The sequence below is a fragment of the Dama dama genome, chromosome 32 (assembly GCF_033118175.1).
Source record: "Dama dama isolate Ldn47 chromosome 32, ASM3311817v1, whole genome shotgun sequence".
In the NCBI taxonomy this organism is placed as follows: Eukaryota; Metazoa; Chordata; class Mammalia; order Artiodactyla; family Cervidae; genus Dama; species Dama dama.
The window spans coordinates 40,103,629-40,130,141 of NC_083712.1; the positions used below are offsets into that span (position 1 = coordinate 40,103,629).

Here is a 26,513-nt window from a genome sequence, read left to right on the forward strand (position 1 = left end):
CTGAAATTTTCATTTTGAAAACCTTTATATCATAGAAAAACAAATCACACCCCTTTCAGTGTTGTGTAACAGGTGGACAGGACATTTGGCAAATGAGATCTTTTTCTTCAGTAAGAAATTAATAGACTGAATGGAACTTGCAAAGATTTATATTTGCCTTGTCTGCTAAATATGCATATAGGTGAGCAAAGACTACTTTGTGTTTGATCAGGATAGCAAAAATCTCATTTTATATGGTTTTATTAAAATTTTCATAGAAACTCAGAAGCTTATTTGAAATTCTCTTCTGGAAACTAAATTACCTAAGAGCTGGGGTAATGTGTGCTACCACATTTACTTTCTAAATGTGACAGAGTCATTGCTTCACTGTAAGGGATCAACAGATGTTATCAAAACTTCCACTTTTTCCTCCCACTAGTCATTTTAGTTACAATCTGTGAATCTGGAAATGTAACTTGATTGTTTTGTAGAGCAATCAAGAAACTGAATGAATAGATAAAACATGTTTGTTCTTGTAGTGTGCCCAGAACTACTTCAGCAGTAGTTATTTTTATCTGAACACTGCCATCTTTAGGGAACAATTTTTTTTTTTTTTAAATTTAGGAAACAAAAATGTGTAATTGATTTAGATACTTGCTTGTCTCAACCCAGACATTTGAGATTTCATCTCCATGTGTGTTTTTGCAGCTCCTTCTCCACCATACCCAATTCAAAATATTTTTTATTAAGGTATAAGTAATCAGGGGGTACAACATAATGATTTGACATTTTATACATTGTAAAATGGTGTAGGTCATCACTACAGTAGGTCTAGCTAACACCTGTCAGCATATTTATTATAGTTGTTTTTTTCTTGTATGGGGAACTTTTAAGGTATGCTCTGTTAGCATCCTTTAAATAAGCAATGCTGTATTATTCAATGCTTCTGCATACTCAGCAGAGATGTCAGCAAAGCAATTTCACATTAGGTCTGAAGTGTAGGGTGCAAGACCTCTGCCCTCAGCACTCTATGAGCAAGTGAAATAAGATTAAGTACAAAGGAAAAAGAAAAAGGAGGCAGAGACAAAATGATTTGGTCGAAAGACAGAAGCTCTTGCAAAAACACCAAAATCACAACTAACTGCTGAACAGCCATTGAAAACAAATTTTGGAACATACAAATAGATACCGTACATCCAAGTACAAAACAAAAGCCACAATGAGACGGTAGGAGCGGTGCAATAGCGATAAAATCAAATCCCATACTCACTGGGTGGGTGACCCACAACCTGGAAAATAATTATATCACAGAACTTATACACAGAAGTGAAAGTCATGAGCACCTACATGGGGCTCCCCAGCTTATGGGTCTGTCATCGGTAGGAATTCCCTGAGCATCTGGCTTTAAAGGCCAGTGGGATTTGATTGCAGTAATTCCATAGGACTGGGGAAAACAGAACCTCCACTCTAGAGGGCACACACAGGTTCTTGTGCACAACAGGTCCCAGTGAAAAAGCAATGACCTCATAAGAGCTTAAACTATCATATCATCATGCTCATTTCAAGTGGTAGTAAGTATTAAGGTTATGCTCAAAATTCTTCAAGCTAGGATTCAGCCATATGTGAACTGAGAAAATTCCAAATGTGCAAGCTGGGTTTCTAAGAGGCAGAAGAACCAGAGATCAAATTGTCAACATTCGTTGAATCATGGAGAAAGCAGCAGAGTTCCAGGAATACATCTACTTCTGCTTCACTGACTACACTAAAGCCTTTGACTGTGTGGATCACAACGAACTGTGGAAAATTCTTAAAGAGATGGAAGTACTAAACTAACTTAGCCTACCTCCTGAGAAACCTGCATATGTGTCAAGAAAAAACAGTTTGAACCAGACATGGAACAACAGATTGGTTCAAAACTGTGAAAGGCAGACAACAAGGCTGTATATTACCCTGCTTATTTAACTTCTATGCAGAGTATATCGTGTGAAATCCTGGATGGAAGGAATCACTAGCTGGAATCAAGATTGCCAAGAGAAATATCAACCACCTCAGATATGCAGATGATACCAGTCTGATCACAGAAAGTGAAGAGAAACTAAAGAGCCTCTTGATGAGGGTGAAGGAGGAGAGTGACAATGCTGGCTTGAAACTCAACATTCAAAAAACTAAGATCATGGCATTCAGTCCAACCACTTCATGGCAAATAAAAGGGAAAAAAGTGTTACCAGTAACAGATTTTATTTTCTTGGCTCCAGAATCACTGCAGATGGTAACTGCAGTCATGAGATTAAAAGACGCTTGTTCCTTGGGAGGAAAGCTATGACAAACCTAGACAGTGTATTACAAAGCAGAGACATCGCTTTGCTGACAGAAGTCCATCAAGTCAAAGCTATGGTTTTTCAAATAGTCATGTACAGGTGTGAGAGTTGGACCATCAAGAAAAAAACAAACAAACAAACAGCTGTGGATAGACAGGCATACAATAGACATTCTTGTTCCTAAAGGGAGAAATTGGAAAGGAGAAAATGGTGACAGGTCTCATGAAATACAAATAAAACTTAGCAAGGCAAATTACATTTGATGTTAAGGTTGGAGAATAACCCTCTTAGTTTTGATGTTCTGTCCTCCAGAGCCTTTGGGCTGGGAGCATAACCCAGCTGCAGTAGCTTCTACCTTCCCTCTTCAGCTCTGGACAGAGGCTCCATCCATATAGCTCTTTGGAGTAAACTGCCCCTGAGCCACTGGGCAACGGAGCTTGGCTGGTCAAAACTGAGGAAGAGATAGCTCCTGGCCCCGTGATGGGAGAGGAAGCCTTGATGATCTCTGAGTCACCATCTGCATTCTTCTCTTTTCTTGAAGGATAAAGCATACTGGGAGCCAGTCGGTTCTATGGCCCTATGCTGTTCCCTTTGGTCTGACCTGGCAGTGTTTCTGCTGATATTATCTCATCCTTATTCCTGCCTTCTCCTGAGATGGTTCACATGCACAGTATATTTATCAGATGATTTTTCTACCCACATTTTGGGAACATGTTCCACTCCCCCCCCCACCTTTTTTTTTTTTGCAAAATTCATAGACTGAGAATTCTCTAAATCTTTAAATTCTGGCACCTCTCTGGTTAGCACTAACTTCTTCACTTTGTCTCCTCTGCTCACATTTTACTCTAATGATTATCAAGCAGGAAGAATCTTCACTGGAGGGTCGGTGTTTTTGTTTAACTAAGATCTCCAGGACTGAGGTCCACCTGCATTAAAGAAAGCTATTGCCTTACTCAGTCTACTAATATAAATGTTGGACTTCCTGGGTAGCTCAGATGATAAAGAATCTGTCTGCAATGCAGGAGACCTGGGTTTGATCCCTGGGTAAGGAAGATCTCCTAGAGAAGGGAATGGGAGCTCACTCCAATATTCTTGCTTGAGAAATCCCATGGATAGAGGAGCCTGGTGGGCTACAGTCCATGGGGTCACAAAGAATTGGACACAACTGAGCAACTAACACACACATACACACACTGATTTAAATATTAACTTCATTTGAAAACACCCCACAGAAACACCTAGAATATTACTTGAGCAAGATCTGAGCTCATTGTGGCCCAGTGAAGTGGATTCGATCCCTGGGATGGGAAGATCCTCTGGAGGAGGGCATGGCAACCCACTCCAGTATTCTTGCTTGGAGAATTCCATGGACAGGAGAGCCCAGCAGGCTTGCAAAAGAGTTGGACATGAGAGGGACAGAGCACACACACTCTTTAGTATACATCAATTATTCTAAGTAAACCTGGAATTTACTGATGGTAGAATAGCTGGCTGCAGAAACTAGGGAATCATGTAACTGTGTAGTTAACAGTGCAAAAGTGAAATTACTATTTATGATCAATCTTGTGTCTACACAGAACTTCTCATCTTGTCTTTCCATCATCCATCTGAATGTAGTGTGGAGTTGGAGGAGGAGGGGGGAAAGTTTCAGGAGTTGCTGCTGCTGGATGCTGGCTCCTATATACCTGATATTTACTCATGAAGTCTGCTAGGGTCACATCTGTGTTTTGGGGCATTTGATATGACAATTAAACCCTTGAGTCATAAAGACTGAGATATTTGGGGAAAATAAGGGAGGACCTAGAGCCAGACACCCTGGAATGTGAAGTCAAGTGGGCCTTAGAAAGCATCACTACGAACAAAGCTAGTGGAGATGATGGAATTCCAGTTGAGCTATTTCAAATCCTGAAAGATGATGCTGTGAAAGTGCTGCACTCAATATGCCGGCAAATTTGGAAAACTCAGCAGTGGCCACAGGACTGGGAAAGGTCAGTTTTCATTCCAATCCCTAAGAAAGCCAATGCCAAAGAATGCTCAAACTACTGCACAATTGCACTCATCTCACACGCTAGTAAAGTAATGTTCAAAATTCTCCAAGCCAGGTTTCAGCAATATGTGAACCAAGAACTTCCAGATGTTCAAGCTGGCTTTAGAAAAGGCAGAGGAACCAGAGATCAAATTGCCAATATCGCTGGATCATCGAAAAAGCAAGAGAGTTCCAGAAAAACATCTATTTCTGCTTTATTGACTATGCCAAAGCCTTCGACTGTGTGGATCACAATAAACTGTGGAAAATTCTAAAAGAGATGGGAATACCAGACCACCTGACCTACCTCTTGAGAAACCTATATGCAGGTTAGGAAGCAACAGTTAGAACTGGACATGAACAGACTGGTTCTAAATAGGAAAAGGAGTACATCAAGGCTGTATATTGTCACCCTGCTTATTTAACTTATATGCAGAGTACATCATGAGAAATGCTGGGCTGGATGAAGCACAAGCTGGAATCAACATTGCTGGGAGAAATATCAATAACCTCAGATATGCCGATGATGCCACCCTTATGGCAGAGAGTGAAGAAGAACTAAAGAGGCTCTTGATAAAAGTGAAAGAAGAGAGTGAAAAAGTTGGCTTAAAGCTCAACATTCAGAAAACTAAGGTCATGGCATCTGGTTCCATCACTTCATGGCAAACAGATGGAGAAACAGTGGAAGCAGTGTCAGAATTTATTTTTTTGCACTCCAAAGTCACTGCAGATGGTGACTGCAGCCATGAAATTAAAAGACGATTACTTCTTGGAAGAAGAGTTATATTCAACCTAGACAGCATATTGAAAAGCAGAGACATTACTTTTTCAACAAAGGTCCGTCTAGTCAAGGCTATGATTTTCCCAGTGGTCATGTATGGATGTGAGAGTTGGACTGTGAAGAAAGCTGAGCGCTGAAGAATTGATGCTTTTGAACTGTGGTGTTGGAGAAGACTCTTGGGAGTCCCTTGGACTGCAAGGAGATCCAACCAGTCCATCCTAAAGGAGATCAGTCTTGGGTGTTCACTCGAAGGACTGATGTTGAAGCTGAAACTCCAATACTTTGGCCACCTGATGTGAAGAGCTGACTCATTTGAAAAGACCCTGATGCTGGGAAAGATTGAAGGCAGGAGGAGAAGGGGACGACAGAGGATGAGATGGTTGGATGGCATCACCAATTTGATGGACATGAGTTTGAGTAAACTTCGGGAGTTGGTGATGGACAGGGAGGCCTGGCGTGCTGCAGGGGGTCGCAGAATCAGACATGACTGAGCGACTGAACTGAACTGAACTGAATAGTTATATGACTGGATGTCCTGAGGCATCTTTGAAAGGAGGTAGAATCCTTGAGGCATGTTGTTGGGGACTAGTTTAACTCATGGGAACTGGAAACTTAGAGTAATTAATTAAATGAAGATCCCATACTGAAAGAAGAATTTATAGAAAATAGTCTTTGTTGGCAGGTATCAGTACACAGTGCTCGTTAAAACTAGACAGTAAAAGGGAAAGAAAGACCTTTTTATTTTTTATTTTTTTCTGGTCTGGGGAAATCCTGCTTAGAGTTTCAAGGCTACTTTCATATCTTACATTCATTTTCAAAATAGCCACGTGATCTCCATGATTACCCAGAAGGCTATACATGAGGTTGAAAATCAAGCTGCCGAATATAACTAGAGATGCTGATCTCTTCATCTGATTCATTTGTCTAGTTACAAATATCATGTAATCTTTATCTTGAAGATACCGGGAACCCCAGGCACATGCACAGACCTGACTGAAAAAGAAAATGTTGCTCCTACCTTGAACTCTCTTTAAAAACCGTGGGAAAAAAGGAGAAGAATTGGGGCTACCCTAAGAGAAGAATTTTTTTTTTTTTTTGCATTTTTCACTGACTACTACTTCTTCTTCTTTTTTTTTTTTTTTCATTTATTTTTATTAGTTAGAGGCTAATTACTTTACAATATTGTAGTGGGTTTTGTCATACATTGACATGAATCAGCCATGGATTTACATGTATTCCCCATCCTGATCCCCCCTCCCACCTCCCTCTCTACCCAGTCCCTCTGAGTCTTCCCAGTGCACCAGGCCCGAGCACTTGTCTCATGCATCCAACCTGGGCTGGTGATCTGTTTCACTATAGATAATATACATGTTTCGATGCTGTTCTCTTGAAACATTCCACCCTCGCCTTCTCCCACAGAGTCCAAAAGTGTGTTCTGTACATCTGTGTCTCTTTTTCTGTTTTGCATATAGGGTTATTGTTACCATCTTTATAAATTCCACGTATATGTGTTAGTATGCTGTAATGTTCTTTATCTTTCTGGCTTACTTCACTCTGTATAATGGGCTCCAGTTTCATCCATCTCATTAGAACTGATTCAAATGAATTATTTTTAATGGCTGAGTAATATTCCATGGTGTATATGTACCACAGCTTCCTTATCCATTCGTCTGCTGATGGGCATTTAGGTTGCTTCCATGTCTTGGCTATTATAAACAGTGCTGTGATGAACATTGGGGTGCACGTGTCTCTTTCAGATCTGGTTTCCTCGGTGTGTATGCCCAGAAGTGGTATTGCTGGGTCATATGGCAGTTCTATTTCCACTTTTAAAAGAAATCTCCACACTGTTTTCCATAGCGGCTGTACTAGTTTGCATTCCCACCAACAGTGTAAGAGGAATTTTGAGCCTCAGCGATCATCCACACTGTAGCTGGCGAGTTGCTCTTCTGACTGTCAGCTCCTCCATGTGGCTAAGAAGTGATAGAGCAGGAAGTGAAGTGAAGTGAAAGTCACTTAGTTGTGTCCGACTCTTTGTGACCCCATGGACCCTAGCTCATGGAATTCTCCAGGCCAGAATTCTGGAATGGGTAGCCGTTCCCTTCTCCAGGGGATCTTCCCACCCCAGGGATTGAACCCAGAACTCCCACATTGCTGAAGAGTTCATATCAAATAAAAGGAAGCAAGCCAACAAATTATGAAGAAAGCAGGACTCAATACATTAGGACTCCAGGAAGGTGAATACAGATGTCAGCTGAGAATCTATAAGAACAGATGAGGAAAATGTAAATATTAGCACTTGTCAATCAGAAGTGGGTCAGAGGCAGATTTAGCATGCATTCTATAAAATCTAGAGTTGTTTTAACAACTTCCTATTGCCACATATTTGATGTATTTGATTAAAGAACTTAGTTAAATAAGTTATTTAGAGTATTACTTTTTAATTTTTAGAAAAAATTCTAGTCATATAAGAAAAATTAAATGCCACATAAAGTGTGAAAGTTTTAGGTGCTCAGTTGTGTCCAACTCTTTGTGAGCCCATGGAGTGTAGCTCCCCAGGCTTCTCTGGCCATGAAATTCTCTAGGTAAGAATACTGGAGTTGGTAGTCACTCCCTTCTCCAGCGGATCTTCCCGACCTAGCATTGAACCCGGGTCTCTTGCACTACAGGCAAATTCTTTACCGTCTGAGCCACCAAAGAAGCCCAAGTGCCACACACCCCAGATTTAATTCTCACATACAGGTAAAATCCCAATGCTCTTTGTGATATATATGTTTGAACCTCAGAAACCCTGTACCAGAACAGAATTGAAGAAATACTTGCAGGTGTTAAATATGTGGTCCATGAAAGCGCAACGCCTTCAATCAAGGAAATCACCATATGGTAGAAGTTTGAAAACACAGAACCATCAGTAAAGCTCATTGAATATATTAGTTTAGGTTTTTGGATTTTATTGTATTCACAGTCTATATGAATGAATTGTTTAGTGTTTGGGAATATGGTTGGTAATAGTAGCTTTGCACCATTTTATTTGGTTAATAAAATCTCTGACATAGTTTGAAATGATATTTTCCATTCAAGGTAAAAGTTTTTTGAAGGAAAGATCTCTTGGTCATCCAAAACGCAGACTTCAACTAGTTTTCTACATTTCTATACCTGTGTTCATCATTGCTGCCGCTCTTATAATAAAGCAGGATAAAATAAGAGAGCTGTGCTACAAAGGAGAACTTGAAAGTGAAAGGTATATATGTTTTATTCTTATCAAATAAATAAGTCAAGAAAAAAGTATTTATTCATGGTTCATCTAGAATATACTAAGACTATAGGTAAAGCGATATGAGGAGAGAAACACAGATACATTTCAAACTGGCTTGGTGTCCTTCATCTTTTTTCTGGTTTTACAACATTGTACCAGCAGTATTACTTGAGGAGGATGGGTGCCAAAGGTCTGGTGGAGATTTATTCAGCCTCTTAATCCACTATGATAGTTTCTGCTCAGTTGTTTCCGACTCTTTGCGACCCCATGGACTGTACACCATAGGCTCCTCTGTCCATGGAATTCTCCAGGCAAGAATACTGGAGTGGGTTGTCATTTCCTTCTCCAGGGTGTCTTCCTTACCCATCTCTTCTGCATTGCAGGTGGATTCTTCACCATCTGAGCCACCAGGCAAGCTCTTAATCCACAGACTCCTGTCTATATGGTCATATTGTACATGAGAGAATTCTCTTCATGAGAATAAATAATAACACTGCATTTAAAAATAAAATTTTAACATATAGAGCCTCAGACCAGTGGTAAATAACTTCATTAATATACCTCACTCCACTAGAGATAAGATCTATGAATATGCCTGCATAATATTTATTTTCCTAATTCTTTATACTGATGATTGGGCAAGTCATTTGTCAACTAGAAATTACATGTATAGTTCATGTTAATCAGGCTAGACAGGAGGAAGCATCATGAAATGCGGAGAAAATTATATTTAGTCTTTTTTTTTGTTTGTTTGTTTTTTATATTTAGTCTTAAATATAGCAATATTTAGTCTAAATATTGCATATCTTGATAACTATGATATCTTGAGCAAAGGGTTTAATCTTTATGTTCTTAAAATTATTCTCTGTAACTGTATAAAATGTGAGATAATAGCTTTCCAATTTATCATAAACTCCTGGGTACACCAAATTAATAAACGACATTATCATATTATCTGTAATCCATTACACAACAATTTAAGCATCATTATTGAGCCCCTTATTCATAATTTACTATATTTTTCCACAGAGGTATTTATCTCTAGTTTTACTTTCTTGGAATTGATATAAAGAGAAGATGAGTATGTTTATGAGAGGATGAAAGAAATCTATAGAAACGTATAGAAAATAAACAAACTTTGGATTGCTACTTTATGGTTTTGGCTTAACTTGGGTGAGAGTTAGGATTACCATAGAATCAAGGGGCCTGCCTGCAAATATGTGGGCTTATACCATAAATATTTGAGTAAATGCGAAATGAGAATGTGAAGATTAGGTGGATGGCTGGTGGCGTTTCTCCTAATATTGACATGGCTGTTGTTTTATTGCTTTTATTTCCCTGGAAGGAGACATTTTAGTTAGTGAATCACTATTTATCTGAAGAACATTCTCCATTCAAATAGTCACTTGGTTAAGATTTTAAAAATCTCCCACTTTTTAAAAATAAACATTGTCGGTGTTACAGATCTGCGTCGGAAGAAAGCAGCACGGACAGCAGGTCCCTCCCCAGCGTCAGGTGAGTAGGGCAGAATTAACCGTTCTGCATCGTACCTTTCGACCATTGCACAAGTAGCACTTAAAATCACTCATTTAAAACCAAGCACTTGTTCATAATATTCTTATACGGTCCCCATTATAGATGATTTTATAATGCTGAATAATAAAACTTGGTTTCATGATGTCTCAACCCTCCCTGACCCACACCAAAGTAGTGATTTTTGTGTACCCACACTAGCATTTATGACCATATAGTTTTTTTTTTTTGAGGTTTGGTAAGGTGAACTTATATCTTGATGATGTTCTACTACCACATGAAAAGAAGACTGATATTGTAAAGATGTCAGATGTGCTTATAGTTATATTTTTATGTCAGAAAAAAATTATTGTTAATAAGATAGAGTCGTGGAGTTTTCATTCATTTTACTGTCTTAAGATCTCAAATAGCCACTGAACTTGACAACCATCAAGGAAAGAAGAAAATAAACTAAACCCAAATTAAGTGGGAGGAAGGAAATAATAAAGGTTAGAGCAGATATGAAGAAAATGAAGAATAGAAAAGCAATTTAAAAAATCTAGATGTAAGCATGTCTTTTTTGAAAAAAGAAAGAAATGAACAAACCTTTAGCTAGGCTCACTAGCACAAATAGGGAGAAGACTAATATAATAAAACCAGAAATAGTATCATTACAAATACTACAGAATTAATATTTTTATGGTTTATAGTTCCTTAAAGATTACTATGAACATTTGTATGGTAAGAAACTGAAAAACCAAAAAGAAATAAATACATTCCTGGAAACATGTAACATGCCAAGATTAAATCATGAAGAAATAGAAAGTGAGCAGATTAAAACCTAGTAAGGAGAGTGAACCAGTAATTAAAACCCTCACAACAAAGAAAAGCCCAGGACAGATTGGTTTTACTAGTGAATTCTGCCAAACATTTAAATAGGAATTAAAGTCAGTATTTTTTTGCACTCATTTTACAGCCTTAACATACTCCTTTCCTGATTTGAAACCAGTCTGTTTTTCCATGTCCAGTTCTAACTGTTGCTTCCTGACCTGCATACAGATTTCTCAAGAGATTTCTCCCATCTCTTTCAGAATTTTCCACAGTTTATTGTGATCCACACAGTCAAAGGCTTTTGCATAGTCAATAAAGCAGAAATATATGTTTTTCTGGAACTCTCTTGCTTTTTCTATGATCCAGTGGATGTTGGCAATTTGATCTCTGGTTCCTCTGCCTTTCTAAATCCAGCTTGAACATCTGAAAGTTCATGGTTCATGTACTGTTGAAGCCTGGCTTGAAGAAGTTTGAGTATTAGTTTGCTAGTGTGTAAAATGAGTGCAATTGTACAGTCATTTGAGCATTCTTTGGCATTGCCTTTGTTTGGGATTGGAATGAAAACTGACCTCTTCCAGTCCTGTGGCCACTGCTGAGTTTTCCAAATTTGCTGGCGTATTGAGTGCAGCACTTTCACAGCATCATCTTTTAGGATTTGAAATAGCTCATCTGGAATTCCGTCACCTCCATTGGCTTTGTTCCTAGTGATGCTTCCAAAGGCCCACTTGACTTTTCATGCCAGGATGTCTGGCTCTAGGTGAGTGATCACACCATCATGATATCTGGGTCATGAGATCTTTTTTGTATAGTTCTTCTGTGTATTGTTGCCACCTCTTCTTAATATCTTCTGCTTCTGTTAGATCCATACCATTTCTGTCCTTTATTGTGCCCATCTTTGCATGAAATGTTCCCCTGGTATCTCTAATTTTCTTGAAAAGATCTCTAGTCTTTCCCATTCTATTGTTTTCCTCTGTTTCTTTGCATTGATCACTGAGAAAGATGTTCTTCTCTCTCCTGCTATTCTTTGGGACTCTACATTCAAATGGGTATATCTTTCCTTTTCTCCTTTGCCTTTTACTCCTCTTCTTTTAACAGCTATTTGTAAGGTCTCCTCAGACAGCCATTTTGCATTTCTTTTTCTTGGGGTTGGTCTTGATCCCTGCCTCCTCTACAATGTCACGAACCTCTGTCCATAGTTCTTCAGGCAGTTTGTCTATCAGATCTAATCCCTTGAATCTATTTCTCACTTCCACTGTAAAATGGTAAGGGATTTGATTTAAGTCATACCTGCATGGTCTAGTAGTTTTCCCTATTTTCTTCAATTTAGGTCTGAATTTGGCAATAAGGAGTTCATGATCTGAGCCACAGTCAACTCCCGGTCTTGTTTTTGCTGACTGTATAGAGCTTCTCCATCTTTGGCTGCAAAAAATATAATCAATCTGATTTCAGTTTTGACCATCTGGTGATGTCCATGTGTAGAGTCTTCTCTTCTGTTGTTGGAAGAAGGTGTTTGCTATGACCAGTGTGTTCTCTTGGCAGAAGTCTATTAGCCTTTACCCTGCTTCATTCTGTATTCCAAGGCAAAATTTGCCTGTTACTCCAGATGTTTCTTGACTTCCTACTTTTGCATTCCAGTCCTGTATAATGAAAAGGACATCTTTTTTGGGTGTTAGTTCTAGAAGGTCTTGTAGGTCTTCATAGAACTGTTCAACTTCAGCTTCTTCAGCATTATTGGTCAAGGCATAGACTTGGATTACTGTGATATTGAATGGTTTGCCTTGGAAACGAACAGAGATCATTCTGTCATTTTTGAGATTGTACCCAAGTACTGCATTTTGGACTCTTTTGTTGACTATGATGGCTACTTCATTTCTTCTAAGGGATTCTTGCCCACAGTTGTAGATATAATAGTCATCTGAGTTAAATTCTCCCATTCCAGTCCATTTTACTTCGCTGATTCCTAAAATGTTGATGTTGACTTTTGCCATCTCCTGTTTGACCACTTCCAGTTTCCCTTGATTCATGAACCTAACATTCCAGGTTCCTATGCAATGTTGCTCTTTGCAGCATCGGACTTTACTTCCATCACCAGTTACATCCACAACTGTGTGTTGTTTTTGCTTTGGCTCTTCATTCTTTCTGGAGTCATTTCTCCACTGATCTCCAGTAGCATACGGGGCACCTACTGACCTGGGGAGTTCATTTTTCAGTGCATCTTTTTGCCTTTTCATACTGTTCATGGGGTCTAAAGGTAATAAGAATACTGAAGTGGTTGCCATTCCCTTCTCCAGTGGACCACGTTTTGCCAGAACTCTCCACCATGACATGTCTGTCTTGGGTGGCCCTACTCAGCATTGCTCATAGTTTCATTGAGTTAGATAAGGCTGTGGTCCATGTGACCAGAGTGGTTAGTTTTCTGTGATTGTGGTTTTCAGTCTGTCTGCCCTCTGATGGAGAAGGATAAGAGGCTTATGGAAGCTTCCTGATGGGAGAGACTGACTGAAGGGGAGACTGGGTCTTGTTCTGATGGGGTGGGGGCATGCTCAGTAAACCTTTAATCAAATTTTCTGTTGATGGGTGGGGCTGTATTTCCTCCCTGTTATTTACTGGGGTCTCTGCTTCTTTCTCCTGGGTCCTGGTGCACACAAGGTTCTGTGTGTGGTCTCCAGAGTCTGTTTTCCCAGTCCTGTGTAAGTTCTGGCGGCTCTATGGTAGGGTTAATGGTGACCTCCTCCAAGAGGGCTTATGCCATACCCAGGTCTGCTGGGACCCAGAGCCCCTGTGCCTGTGGAAGTCCACTGCTGACCCATGCCTCCACAGGAGATGCTCTAACACAGTTCCATCTCAGTTTCTGTGAGGTCTCTGGGTCCTGGTGTGCCCAAGGTTTGTTTGAGCCCTTAAGCGTCTCTGGTGGGCATGGGGTTGGATTCTAAACACAATTTTTCCCCTTCTACCATCTTGCCCTTGGATGCGGGTTATCTCCTCAACCTTGCTCCTGTGTCACGCAGCCACTGCTCCAGCGGTGAAAACAGTGACAGACTTTATTTTTTTGGGCTCCAAAATCACTGTAGATGGTGACGGCAGCCATGAAATTAAAAGACGCTGTTCCTTGGAAGGAAAGTTATGACCAACCTAGACAGCATATTAAAAAGCAGAGACATTACTTTGTCAACAAAGGTCCATCTAGTTAAAGCTATGTTTTTTCCAGTGGTCATGTATGAATGTGAGGGTTGGACTATAAAGAAATCTGAGCACCAAAGAATTGATGCTTTTGAACTGTGGTGTTGGAGAAGACTCTTGAGAGTCTCTTGGACTGCAAGGAGATCCTACCAGTCCATCCTAAATGAAATCAATCCTGAATATCTGTTGGAAGGACTGATGCTGAAAATGAAACTCCAATACTTTGGCCACTTTATGTGATGAACTGACTCATTAGAAAAGGCCCTGATGCTGGGACAGATCAAAGGTGGGAGGAGATGGGGACAACAGAGGATGAGATGGTTGAATGGCATCACCAAGTCAATGGACATGAGTTTGAGTAAACTCTGGAAGTTGGTGATGGACAGGGAGGCCTGGTGTGCTGCAGTCCATGGAGTCACAAAGAGTTGGACATGACTGAGCAACTGAACTGAACTGAATTTATACTTAAAGTGGAAAACATTGAAGCAGTTCCTATATTAGCCATTAAAAAAAATGAAAGAATGCCATTTGCAGCAACATGGATAGATCTAGAGAATGTCATAGTGAGTGAAGTAAATCAGACAGAGACAGAGAAATATCATGTGACATTCCTTATATATGGAATCTAAAAAGAAGTGATACAATTGAACTCACAAAAGAGAAACAGATTCACAGACTTCAAGATCGAGCTTATAGTTGCCAGGAGGGGAGGGTGAGGAGAAGGAATATTTAGGGATCTTTGGATGGACATGTACATACTGCTCTATTTAAAATGGATAACCAAAAAGGACCTACTGTATAGCACAGGGAACTCTGCTCAATGTTATGTGGCAGCCTGGATGGGAGGAGAGCCTGGGGGAGAATAGATACATGCATATGTATGTTTGAGTCCCTTTTATGTTCACCTGTAATTAATCAACTATAACCCAATACAATATAAAAAGTTAAAAAATCTACAAATTCAATGAAATGTCTATCAAACTTATAATGGCATTTTCACAGAAATATAAAAAATTAATTGATGTGGAACCACGAAGACCCTCAATAGCCAAAACATTTTGAGAACAAAGCTGGAGGCATCAAACTTCCTGATTTTTAAATATATCACAAGCAGTAATTAAATACTGTAATTAAAAGAGCATGATACTATTACAAAGACGAATACCAATGAAATGAAATAGTGCAGGATTCAACCCCCACATACATAGTCAAATGATCTTTGGTGCCAAGAATACACATTTGGAAATGGTATTGGCAAAACCCGATATGAATAAGAATGAAATTGAACCTTTACCTTATATCAGACACAAAAATAAACTCGAAATGGATTAAAGTCTTAAATGTGACCCCAAACTATAAAAATCCTAGAAGAAAACATAGGGAGAAAGCTTCATATCATTGGTCTTAGCAATGAATTTTTGGATTAATACCAAAAGTACAGGCAACAAAAGCAAAAAATAGACATGTAGGGCTCCATCAAACTAAAACCTTCTGCATAGCAAGGAAAACATTTAATAGAGTCAATGAGCAATCTATGGAAAGGGGGAAAATATTTGTAAACCAAGTATCAGAAAAAGAATTAATAACCAAACACATGTTACTCCTACTATCAATAAAAAAATTAATACCTGATTTTAAAATGGGCTAAAGTGTTGAATAGATGCTTCTCCCCAAATGCCATACTTATGATGAATAGGTGTAGTAGGAAAAGATAGTTCAGGTCACTCGTCATCAGGGAAATGAAAATCAAAACCACATGAGGCATCACCCATTAGAATGGCTATTATTTAAAAAACCCACAAGTCAACAAATGTTGGCAAGGATGCAGAGAAATTGGAATCATTTTACTTGGTTGTGGTGGTGGTTTAGTCGCTAAATTGTGTCCGACTCTTGTGACCCCCTAGCCCACCAGGCTTCTCTGTCCATGGGATTTCCCAAGTAAGAATACTGGAGTGGTTTGCCACTTCCTTCTCCATTACATTGTTGGGAATGGTGGGAATGCAAAATATTGTAGCCATTGTTCAAAACTATTGGAGATTTCTCAAAAAATTACAAAATAGGACTACTGTATGACCCAGCAATCCTACTTCAATATATATTTCCCAGAAGAATTGAAATCAAGATCTCAAAGAAGTATTAGCATTTTCATGTTCGTTGCAGCACAACACAAACTCAGTGTCCATCACTGGATGAATGGATAAAAAAATGTGGTATATAAATATAATGGAATGTTCAGCCATAGAAACGAAGGAAATCCTGCATATATTATCACAGAGTTGAACCTTGAGGACATTATGCTGATTAAAATAAACCAGCCACAAAGGGACAAATCACTGCATGATTCCTTTTAGGATATCTCAAATTGCGAAGCTCCTAGGACTGAGAGTAGAATTTTAGTTGCCTCAGATTGGGGTGAAGGGAAAGTGGGATGTTGCCAATCAATGAGAATGAAGTCTTAGTTGTGCAAAATCTAGACATGTGCTCTATACCATCATCCATATTGTTGTTCCCAGGTGGCACAAGTGATGAAGAATCCACCTGCCAGGAGATGCGAGTTTGATACCTAGGTTGGGAAGATCCGCTAGAGGAGGAAATGGCAACCCATTCCAGTATTCTTGCCTGGAAAATCCCATGGAGAGAGGAGCCTCGCGGGTTATAGTCCATGGGGTCACAAAAAGTCAGACACAGCTGAGCTTGCATGCGGCAGCACCGCATTGTATGCTTAAAAATTTAAGAGAATAGATTTCATTTATGTGTCTCTAACCTCAGTAGAATAAAGTTTTTAAAAAAATTTAGAAAGCTTTGCTTCACGAAAGACACCCTTGTGAAAGAGAAAAGGGAATTCACAACATGGGAGACGATGTTTGTAATACATATTTCCAATAAGGGATTCACACTCAGAACACATACAGGATTCCTGCCAAGCAATAACAAAAGGCAGGAGCCTAATAGGCAAAACATTTGAAAAGACACTTCACAGAAGATGATACAAAAGAGGCTCAAAACATGAAAAATTGCTTAACATCATTTGTCATCAGAAAAAGGCAAACTAAAATAAAAAGTGTTCCCTATACCCTTATAAGAGTGGCTGAAATTAAAAGAACTGGCAATGTCAAGGGTAGGTTAGAATATCAAGCAACAAGAACTCTAACACGCTGCAGGCAGGAGCATATATTTTATTACTTTAATACTTTTATTACTGTTCAGCAGTTTGGCATATCCTAAAGCTATTAGACTGCAGGTCAGGAAGCAACAGTTAAAACTGGACATGGAACAACAGACTGATTCCAAATAGGAAAAGGAATACATGAAGGCTGTGTATTGTCACCCTGCTTATTTAACTTAAATGCAGAGTACATCATGAGAAACCTGGGCTGAAAGAAGCACAAGCTGGAATCAAGATTGCTGGGAGAAATATCAATAACCTCAGGTATGCAGATGACACCACCCTTATGGCAGAAAGTGAAGAAGAACTATAGAACCTCTTGAAAGTAGAAGAGGAGAGTGAAAAAGTTGGCTTAAAGCTCAACATTCAGAAAACTAAGATCATGGCATCTGGTCCCTTCACTTCATGGCAAATAGATGGGGAAACAGTGGAAACAGTGGCTGACTTTATTTTTCTGGGCTCCAAAATCACTGCAGATGGTGACTGCAGCCATGAAATTAAAAGCCACTTACTCTTTGGAAGAAGAGTTATGACCAACCTAGACAGCATATTAAAAAGCAGAGACATTACATTGCCAACAAAGGTCCATGTAGTCAAGGCTATGGTTTTTCCAGTGGTCATGTATGGATATGAGAGTTGGACTGTGAAGAAAGCTGAGGGCCGAAGAATTGATGCTTTTGAACTGTGGTGTTGGAGAAGACTCTTCAGAGTCCTTTGTACTGCAGGGAGATCTGACTAGTCCATCCTAAAGGAGATCAATCCTGAGTGTTCATTGGAAGGACTGATGTTGAGGCTGAAACTCCAGTATTTTGGCCACCTGATGTGAAGAGCTGACTCATCGGAAAAGACCCTGGTGCTAGGAAAGATTGAAGGCAGGAGGAGAAGGAGATGGCAGAGGATGAGATGGTTGGATGGCATCACTGACTCAATAGACATGGGTTTGGTTGGACTCCGGGAGTGGTGATGGACAGGGAGGCCTGGCATGCTGCATTTCATGGGGTTGCAGAGTCAGACACGACTGAGCGACTGAAGTGAGCTGAACTGAAAGCTGTCAGGGTTCAATTAAATGTATGATTTTTATTTTTACTATTATAATGCTTATTAAGTTTTACATTTATTTTATAAGTAATTAAATGTTTCCTAAAATTTTAACAAGGATTTCTGTAAATTTTGAGTCCAGTTATCTAAAATATTTTTCTTTCCTTTTCCATTTAACTTGAATCTGCTTGTCTTTACTTCTTTTTTTTATGCTTTTAACTTTAAGGCTTATTCTTTTCAAACATCAATAATCTATGTATAGGTGCTGTGCTAAATTGCTTCAGTCATGTCTGACCCTTTTTGACCTCATGAGCTATAGCCTTCTGGGCTACCTCTGTCCATGGAATTCTCTAGGCAGGATTACTGGAGTGGATCGCATGCCCTCCTCCAGAGGATCTTGTCGATCCAGAGAGTGAACCCTCATCTCAAGTCGCTTGTATTGGCAGGCGAGTTCTTTACCACTAGGGCCTCCTAGGTAGGCTTCAGTATATTTAACATAAACTCATTCAAAATATTTTTTATGTACAGGGGTAGAGAAAATTTAGAAAAAGATTCTGAAATTCATTGAGGGGAAAGTAGGGATAACAAAATAAACTTTAGAACTAACTAGCAATGAATTAAAATATGGAGATTTTTGTTTTAAAAAAGCCAAAACCTACAGAATATATGTGCATGGGTGCTTAGTCACTTCAGTCATGTCTGACTCTTTGTGACCCCGTGGACTGTAGCCCACCAGGTTTCTCTGCCCATGGGATTCTCCAGGCAGGCTGGAGTGGGTTGCCATTCCCTCCTCCAGGGGATCTTCCCGACCCAGGGATTGAACTTGTGACTCTTATGTCTCTTAAATTGGTGAGCTGATTCTCTACCACTAGCACCACCTGCACTTCCCCTTCTGATTTTTAATGATGATCACATATTTATTAAAATATCCAAAGTACATTGGTAGGTATATGAATTACAGATAAATTTCTCATCACAATACCCAAAGAAAACTTCTGTTAACTTCCATTAGATTTATTCCATATAATAGGTATATATATCCTTAATAATTCTTCTAAAGAAAAAAAACCACTTATTTATACCCTTTTTTCTTACTTGGAGACTATTATGGGAAACTTTTATATCTTAAAATCTAGGCCTATATCATCATTTTTTGACAAATAGTATTTAGCCTAAAAATGAAAAATAACATTTTAGAAATCCATTATTATGAATCTTTACACTCTAATAAACATCCTTATATAGATATACATTTTGGAATAATTATGCAATTATAGCCTCATGGTAAATTCCTAGAAGGGAGACTGATCAAAGCTTAAATATAATGTGTACACTCTTGTTTTTTGACTGCCAAATACCTGGTTGTAATGATCACTACCTACCTATTTGTATCAAGTTGTAACATTTTTAAGTTAGTTATTTTTAATCATTTGGGCATTTGAGTGATATGCTTTCTAAATCTTAGTATATCTTCTTAAATTTTACTTTCTTTTTTTTTTTCTTTTCTTTTTATTTATTTATTTTTTTTCATTTATTTTTATTAGTTGGAGGCTAATTACTTTACAATATTGTAGTGGTTTTTGTCATACATTGACATGAATTAGCCATGGATTTACATGTATTCCCCATCCCGATCCCCCGTCACACCTCCCTCTCTACCAGATCCCTCTGGGTCTTCCCAGTGCACCAGGTCCAAGCACTTGTGTATTACTTTCTTTCACTATCATGTTAAATTTTCTTAATTTTCCACTTGTCCTTGAGTAATGAGCTCTTTATTTTTTTTATTTATTTTTTTAATTGAAGGATAATTGCTTTACAGATTTTTGTAGGGGGTCATAGAGAATTTTGCTTTGATTTATGTCATCGAGTGTTCTGCCTTTGTTCTCCTCTAAGAGTTTTATAGTTTCTGGTCTTACATTTAGGTCTTTAATCAATTTTGAGTTTATATTTGTGTAGGGTGTTTCATTATTTTACATGTAGCTGTCCAGTTTTCCCAGCACCATTTATTGAAGAGGCTGTCTTTGCCCCATTGCATATCCCTGCCTCCTTTGTCAAAAATAAGTTACCCATAGGTGCATGGGTTTATTTCTGGGTTTTCTATCTTGTTCCATTGGTCTATATTTCTGTTTGTGTGCCAGTACCATACTGTCTTGATGACTGTAGCTTTGTAGTATAATCTGAAGTCAGGAACGTTGTTTCCTCCAGCTTCATTCTTCTTTCTCAAGACTGCTTTGGCTATTCAGGGTCTTTTGTATTTCCATATGAATTGTGAAATTTTTAATTCTAGTTCTGTGAAAAATGTCATTGGTAATTTGATAGGGATTGCGTTGAATCTGTTGAATGCATTTGGTAGTATAGTCATTTTCACAATATTGATTCTTTCTACCCAGGAATAGTTCTCCATCTGTTATGTAATCCTTGATTTCTTTCATTAGTGTGTTATAATTTTCTATGTACAGTTTTTCTGTTTGCTTAGGTAGGTTTATTCCTAGATATTTAACTCTTTTTGTTGCAGTGGTGAATGGGAGTGATTCCTTAATTTCTCTTTCTGATTTTTCACTGTTAGTATATGTGCTGCCGAAGTGAGCACATGATTTTTCATTGTTAGTATATAGAACTGCAAGTGATTTCTGTGTGTTGATTTTGTATCCTGCAACGTTGCTAAATTCACTGATTAGCTCTAGTAATTTTCTGATACTATCTTTAGGGTTTCCCATGTACAGTATCATGTCATCTGCAAACAGTGAGAGCTTTACTTCTTTCCTAATCTGGATTCTTTTTATTTTTTTTTTTTTCCTTCTCTAACTGCTGTAGTTAGGACTTCTAGAAATATGTTGAATAATAGTGGTAAAAGTGGACACCCTTGTGTTTTTCCTGATCTTAGGGGGAATGCTTTCAATTCTTCACCATTGAGAATAATGTTTGCTATAGGCTTATCTATATAGTCTTCACTCTGTTGAGGTAGGTGCCTTCTATGCCCTTTTTTTTGAAGAGTTTTCATCATAAATGGTGCTGAATTTTGTCAAAGGTCTTTTCTGCATCTACTGAGATGATCATATGGTTTTTATCTGTCAATTTGTTAATCTGGTGTATCACATTGATTGAATTGTGTATACTGTAGAATCCTTGCATTCCTGGAATAAACCCAGCTTGATCATGGTATATGAGCTTTTTGATGTGTTGCTGAATTCTGTTTGCTATAATTTTGTTGAGGACTTTTACATCTATGTTCACCAGTGATATTGGCTGTAGTTTTCTTTTTCTGTGTTGTCTCTGGTTTTGGTATCAGAATGATGTAGAATGAGTTTGGAAGTGTTCCTTCCTCTGCCATTTTTTGAAAGAGTTTTAGAAAGATAGGCACTAGCTCTTCTCTAAATGTTTGATAGAATTCTCCTGTGAAGCCCTCTGGTCCTGGGTTTTTGTTTTTTTGGGAGTTTTTTTTTTTTTTTTTTAAATCACAGCTTCAATTTCAGTGCTTGTAATTGGGTTGTTCATAATATCTACTTCTTACTGGTTCAGTCTTGGAAGATTGAACTTTTCTAAGAATCTGTCCATTTCTTCCAGGTTATCCATTTTATATATAGTTGTTCATAATAGTCTGTTATAATCCTTTGTATTTCTGCATTGTCTGTTGTAACCTTTCCTTTTTCATTTCTAATTTCGTTGGTTTGATTCTTCTCTTTTTTTCTTGAAGAGTCTAGCTAAAGTTTTGTCAATTTTGCTTATCTTCTCAAAGAACTAGCTTTTATTTTTATTAATCTTTAGTATTTTTTTAATTTCTTTTTCATATATTTCTGCTCAGATCTTTATGATTTCTTTCCTTCAATTAATTTTTGGGTCTTTTATTTCTTCTTTTCCCAGTTGTTTTAGGTGTAAAGTTAGGTTGTCTACTCTATGTTTTTCTTGTTTCTTGAGTAGGATTGTATTGTTATAAACTTCCCTCTTAAAACTGCTTCTGCTGAATCCCATAGGTTTTGAGTTGTCATATTTTCATTGTCATTTGTTTCTAGAAATTTTTTGATTTCCTTTTTGATTTCTTCAGTAACCAGTTGGTTATTTAGAAACATGTTGTTTCATCTCTATGTGTTTGTGTTTCTTACAGTTTTTTTTTTTTTTTTCTTGTAATTGATATCTAGTCTCATAGCATTGTGGTTGGAGAAGATTCTTGATATGATTTCAATTTTCTTAAATTTACTGAGGTTTGATTTGTGACCCATGATGTGGTTTCTCCTGGAGAATGTTTTATGTGCCCTTGAGAAGAAGGTTTATTCTTATGCATTTGTATGGAATGTCCTGAAGATATCAATGAGATCCATCTCTTCTAATGTATCCTTTAAGACTTGTGTTTCCTTATTAATTTTCTTTTTTGATGATCTGTCCATTGGTGTGAGTGGGCTGTTAAAGTTTCCTACTGTTATTGTGTTACTTTCAATTTCTCCTTTTATGTCTGTTATGTTTGTCTTATGTATTGAGGTGCTCCTGTGTTGGGTGCATTGATATTTACAGTTGTTATGTGTTCCTCTTGGATTGACCCCTTGACCATTATGTAGTGTCCTTCCTTATCTCCTGTAAACTTCTTTACTTTAAAGTCTATTTTGTCTGATGTGAGGATTGCTACCCCTGCTTTCTTTTGCTTCCCATTTGCATGGAATATATTTTTCCATCCTCTCACTTTCAGTCTGTGCGTCTTTAGGTCTGAAGTGAGTTTTTGTAGAAAGCATATATATGGGTCTTGTTTTTGTATCCATTCAGCCAGTCTGTGTCTTTTGGTTGAAGCATTTAATCCATTTCAGTTCAGTTCAGTTCAGTTGCTCACTCGTGTCCGACTCTTTGCCACCCCATGAATCGCAGCACGCCAGGCCTCCCTGTCCATCACCAACTCCTGGAGCTTACTCAAATTCATGCCCATTGAGTCAGTGATGCCATCCAGCCATCTCATCCTCTGTCATCCCCTTCTCTTCCTGCCCCCAGTCCCTCCCAGCATCAGGGTCTTTTCCAATGAGTCAACTCTTCGCATGAGGTGGCCAAAGTATTGGAGTTTCAGCTTCAGCATCAGTCCTTCCGGTGAACACCCAGGACTTACCTCCTTCAGGATGGACTGGTTGGATCTCCTTGCAGACCAAGGGACTCTTAACAGTCTTCTCCAACACCACACTTCAAAAGCATCAATTTTTCGGTGCTCAAATTTCTTCACAGTCCAACTCTCACATCCATACATGACCACAGGAAAAACCATAACATTGACTAGACGGACTTTGTTGGCAAAGTAATGTCTCTGCTTTTTAGTATGCTAACCAGGTTGGTCATCAATTTCCTTCCAAGGAGTAAGCGTCTTTTAATTTCATGGTTTCAATCACCATCTGCAGTGATTTTGGAGCCCCAAAAAATAAAGTCTGACACTGTTTCCACTGTTTCCCCATCTATTTGCCATGAAGTGATGGGACCAGATGCCATGATCTTAGTTTTCTAAATGTTAAGCTTTAAGCCAACTTTTTCACTCTCCTCTTTCACTTTCATCAAGAGGCTTTTTAATTCCTCTTCACTTTCTGCCATCAGGGTGGTGTCATCTGCATACTTGAGGTTATTGATATTTCTCCCAGCAATCTTGATTCCAGCTTGTGCTTCTTCCAGCCCAGGGTTTCTCATGATGTTCTCTGCATCTAAGTTAAATAAGCAGGGTGACAATATACAGCCTTTATGTACTCCTTTTCCTATTTGGAACCAGTCTGTTGTTCCATGTCCAGTTCTAACTGTTGCTTCCTGGCCTGCATACCAGTTTCTCAAGAGGCAGGTCAGGTGGTCTGGTATTCCTATCTCTTTCAGAATTTTCCACAGTTTATTGTGATCCACACAGTCAAAAGCTTTGGCGTAGTCAATAAAGCAGAAACAGATGTTTTTCTGGAACTCTTTTGCCTTTTTGATGATCTAGCAGATGTTAGCAATTTGATCTCTGGTTCCTCGGCCTTTTCTAAATCCAGCTTGAACATCTGAAGTTCACGGTTCACATATTGCCAAAGCCTTACTTGGAGAATTTTGAGCATTAAAGAGAACAGTAGGAAAAGCAAAGAAAGGAATAAATGGAGGAAAATATAATAGGTTTAATAAAATTAAAAGAAAGAGAGAAAAGAAAAAAAGAAAGGAAGAAGTAAGGAAAAAAAAAAAAAAAAAAAAAAGAAAGCGCCACAGTACTGTAATACCCAACGTAGAGGCAGAAGTTTATAAAACAATAAAAAGTGTGACTGCATATACACATATACATATAGACCCATAAGCAAAATTAAAGCAGTCGAACAAAAATAACATACAATAAATTGACCCAGCGAACAAAGGAAATAAAAAATTGTATTTACCAGTTAAAAATAAAACTAACTAAAGCATAAACTGGAAAACAAAACTAAAGCAAGGTTCCAAGTGGGGAATAAAGCTATGAAAACAAAACTAACAAATAATTTGAGAGGAAAGGAAAGAAATAAAAGAAAGAAAGAATAAGTATGCAATGTTAAATAGATCTAGATAAAGAAGATTTATATACATTAAAGATTAACTCCAAGGAGAAAAGAACAGTAGGAAAAGCAAACAAAGAAATAAATGTGGAAACAATAATAATAAGTTTTTAAAAAGTTTAAAATTAAAGTTAAAATAGAGGAAAAATAAAGAAAGAAAATCTCCACAGATTTGCAAAAGTCCAGCTTAGCGGCAGAAGTTTATAAGAACAATAAAGAATGTGACTTAGAAAGGAAAAAATGAAACTAAAAAACTCAATTAGATTTCATAGTGCCAATAAAATCGACAACTACAATGGGAGGAGGTGGTGGGAAGGGAAAAAAATAGAAAAAGAAAAAAGTAAAAAAATCCCAAAGAGTCCACAGAACAAGTCAAAACACAAGAATAATAAAAGTTTTTCTCGCATCACTGCTGTCAGAGCCCTTTCCCTCGCTGGGAGTCACAGCCCACCTCCCCTCCCTAGGATGCCCTCCAACACTGTGCTGGTCTCCGGACCCGCTGTGGGGGCAGCTCAGATTCTAATCTGCTCCTGCTCCTGTGTGTTCTTGCCTCCAGTGTCCACAGCTGTCAGACGGGTGCGTTTTCTTTTGTGGGAGCTCTCGGTGTCCTTTTATGTATGTTTCATAGACACAGCGTCTGCCTAGTGGATCCTGTGGATCTAATCTGCAGCTTGTACGGCAGGTGGGAGGGGTTTGGGTCTTCTCCTTAGCCACACTGCCCCTGGGTTTCAGCTGTGGTTTTCTTTCCACCTCTGCATGTGGCTAGTCCACTGGGGTCTGCTCCTGAGGCTGCCCTGGAGGACTCGGGTCTGCCCAGTGAGGGCCAGGCGTGGAGGTGGTGCAGCTGCTTGGGTTGCAGGGGCTCTGGCAGCACCGGGTCCTCAGGGGAGTTGGCAGCTCGGGCAGCAGGAAATAGAGTGCTCTGGAAGGGTATGGCAGCCAGTATTGGCCAGTACGCTCCAGTATTCTTGCCTGGAAGCGCCTGACAGGCCACAGTCCACAGGGTTGTAAAGAGTTGGACAGACCCAAGCGACCCTGGGTGCATAAACGCAGGACATTTTTGCCTGTGTCAGCTCTGCCCCAGTGAGGGTTGACCATGAAGTGGGCACAGCGGCTTGGCTTGCAGGGACCCTGGGGGTGCCAAGTGTGCAGGGACACAGACTGCCTCCACCACAGGAGTTATGGCCCTGTCAGAGTCTCTTTCAAGCCTCTTGTAGCTGGGGATGAGAAAGCCTCTTTGGTCAGTTTTTCTCCATATCTCCTTCCGTTCAGGCAATTAGAGGGCTCCCTTCCCTCGGATCCTTCTGTGTTGTTCCGTGTGTCAGGCACACAGAGGGCCCCCCCGGCTGGGTTTTGCACATCAGTCACTTAAAGGGGCACCTTGTGTGGGGTCCTGCTGTGTAGTTGTGTGTCGGGCATTTGATGGGCCAGCCTCTCTATTGTTCAGCTGCTGATGCAGGCATGTGGGGAGAGAGAGAGGCCATGGTGATGGCTCCACCCCCTGCAGGTGACTCAGCCTTATCGCCTTGCTTCCTTGGCTGCCTGGCTTTCCTCCACAGGCTTTTCCCACCACAGTCTCCTCCCTCACATCCTCTAGATCCGTCTCTCTGCAGTCAACAGCAGCCCTCGCCCTGGGATTTCTCCACAATCCCTAATCTCCAGCTCCCAGCCGCTGCCCCTTCCAGGGGACCTGCGTCCCTGTCCAGGGTATGTATGGCTGCGGCAAGGACTGTCTGAGTCTCATTCCCTTTAGGCTGCCACGGATTGGCTGTTTTACTCTCAGCCTTAAATGTTTTTCCTCTGACTCAGACAGTTGCCCCGATGATGTGGGGAGTGGACCCCTGCTTCAGTTCCCCCATCTGCCGAGGGCAGGTCCAGTCCTACTAACACTCCTCTTTTTCCCCCTAGTTCCTTGTCCTACTGAGT

General features: G+C 39.3%; 1 protein-coding gene across 1 annotated transcript in view; it reads left to right on the plus strand.

Moving 5' to 3' along the window:
- Positions 1–26,513, plus strand: part of LOC133050491 (disintegrin and metalloproteinase domain-containing protein 5-like) — an 81,462-nt gene that overhangs the window by 53,323 nt on the left and 1,626 nt on the right. Inside the window, exons 11-12 of the mRNA XM_061134687.1 lie at positions 8,183–8,342; positions 9,822–9,872. Of these exons, the coding sequence (XP_060990670.1) occupies positions 8,183–8,342; positions 9,822–9,872 (211 nt within the window). The remainder of the gene's footprint in view (positions 1–8,182; positions 8,343–9,821; positions 9,873–26,513) is intronic.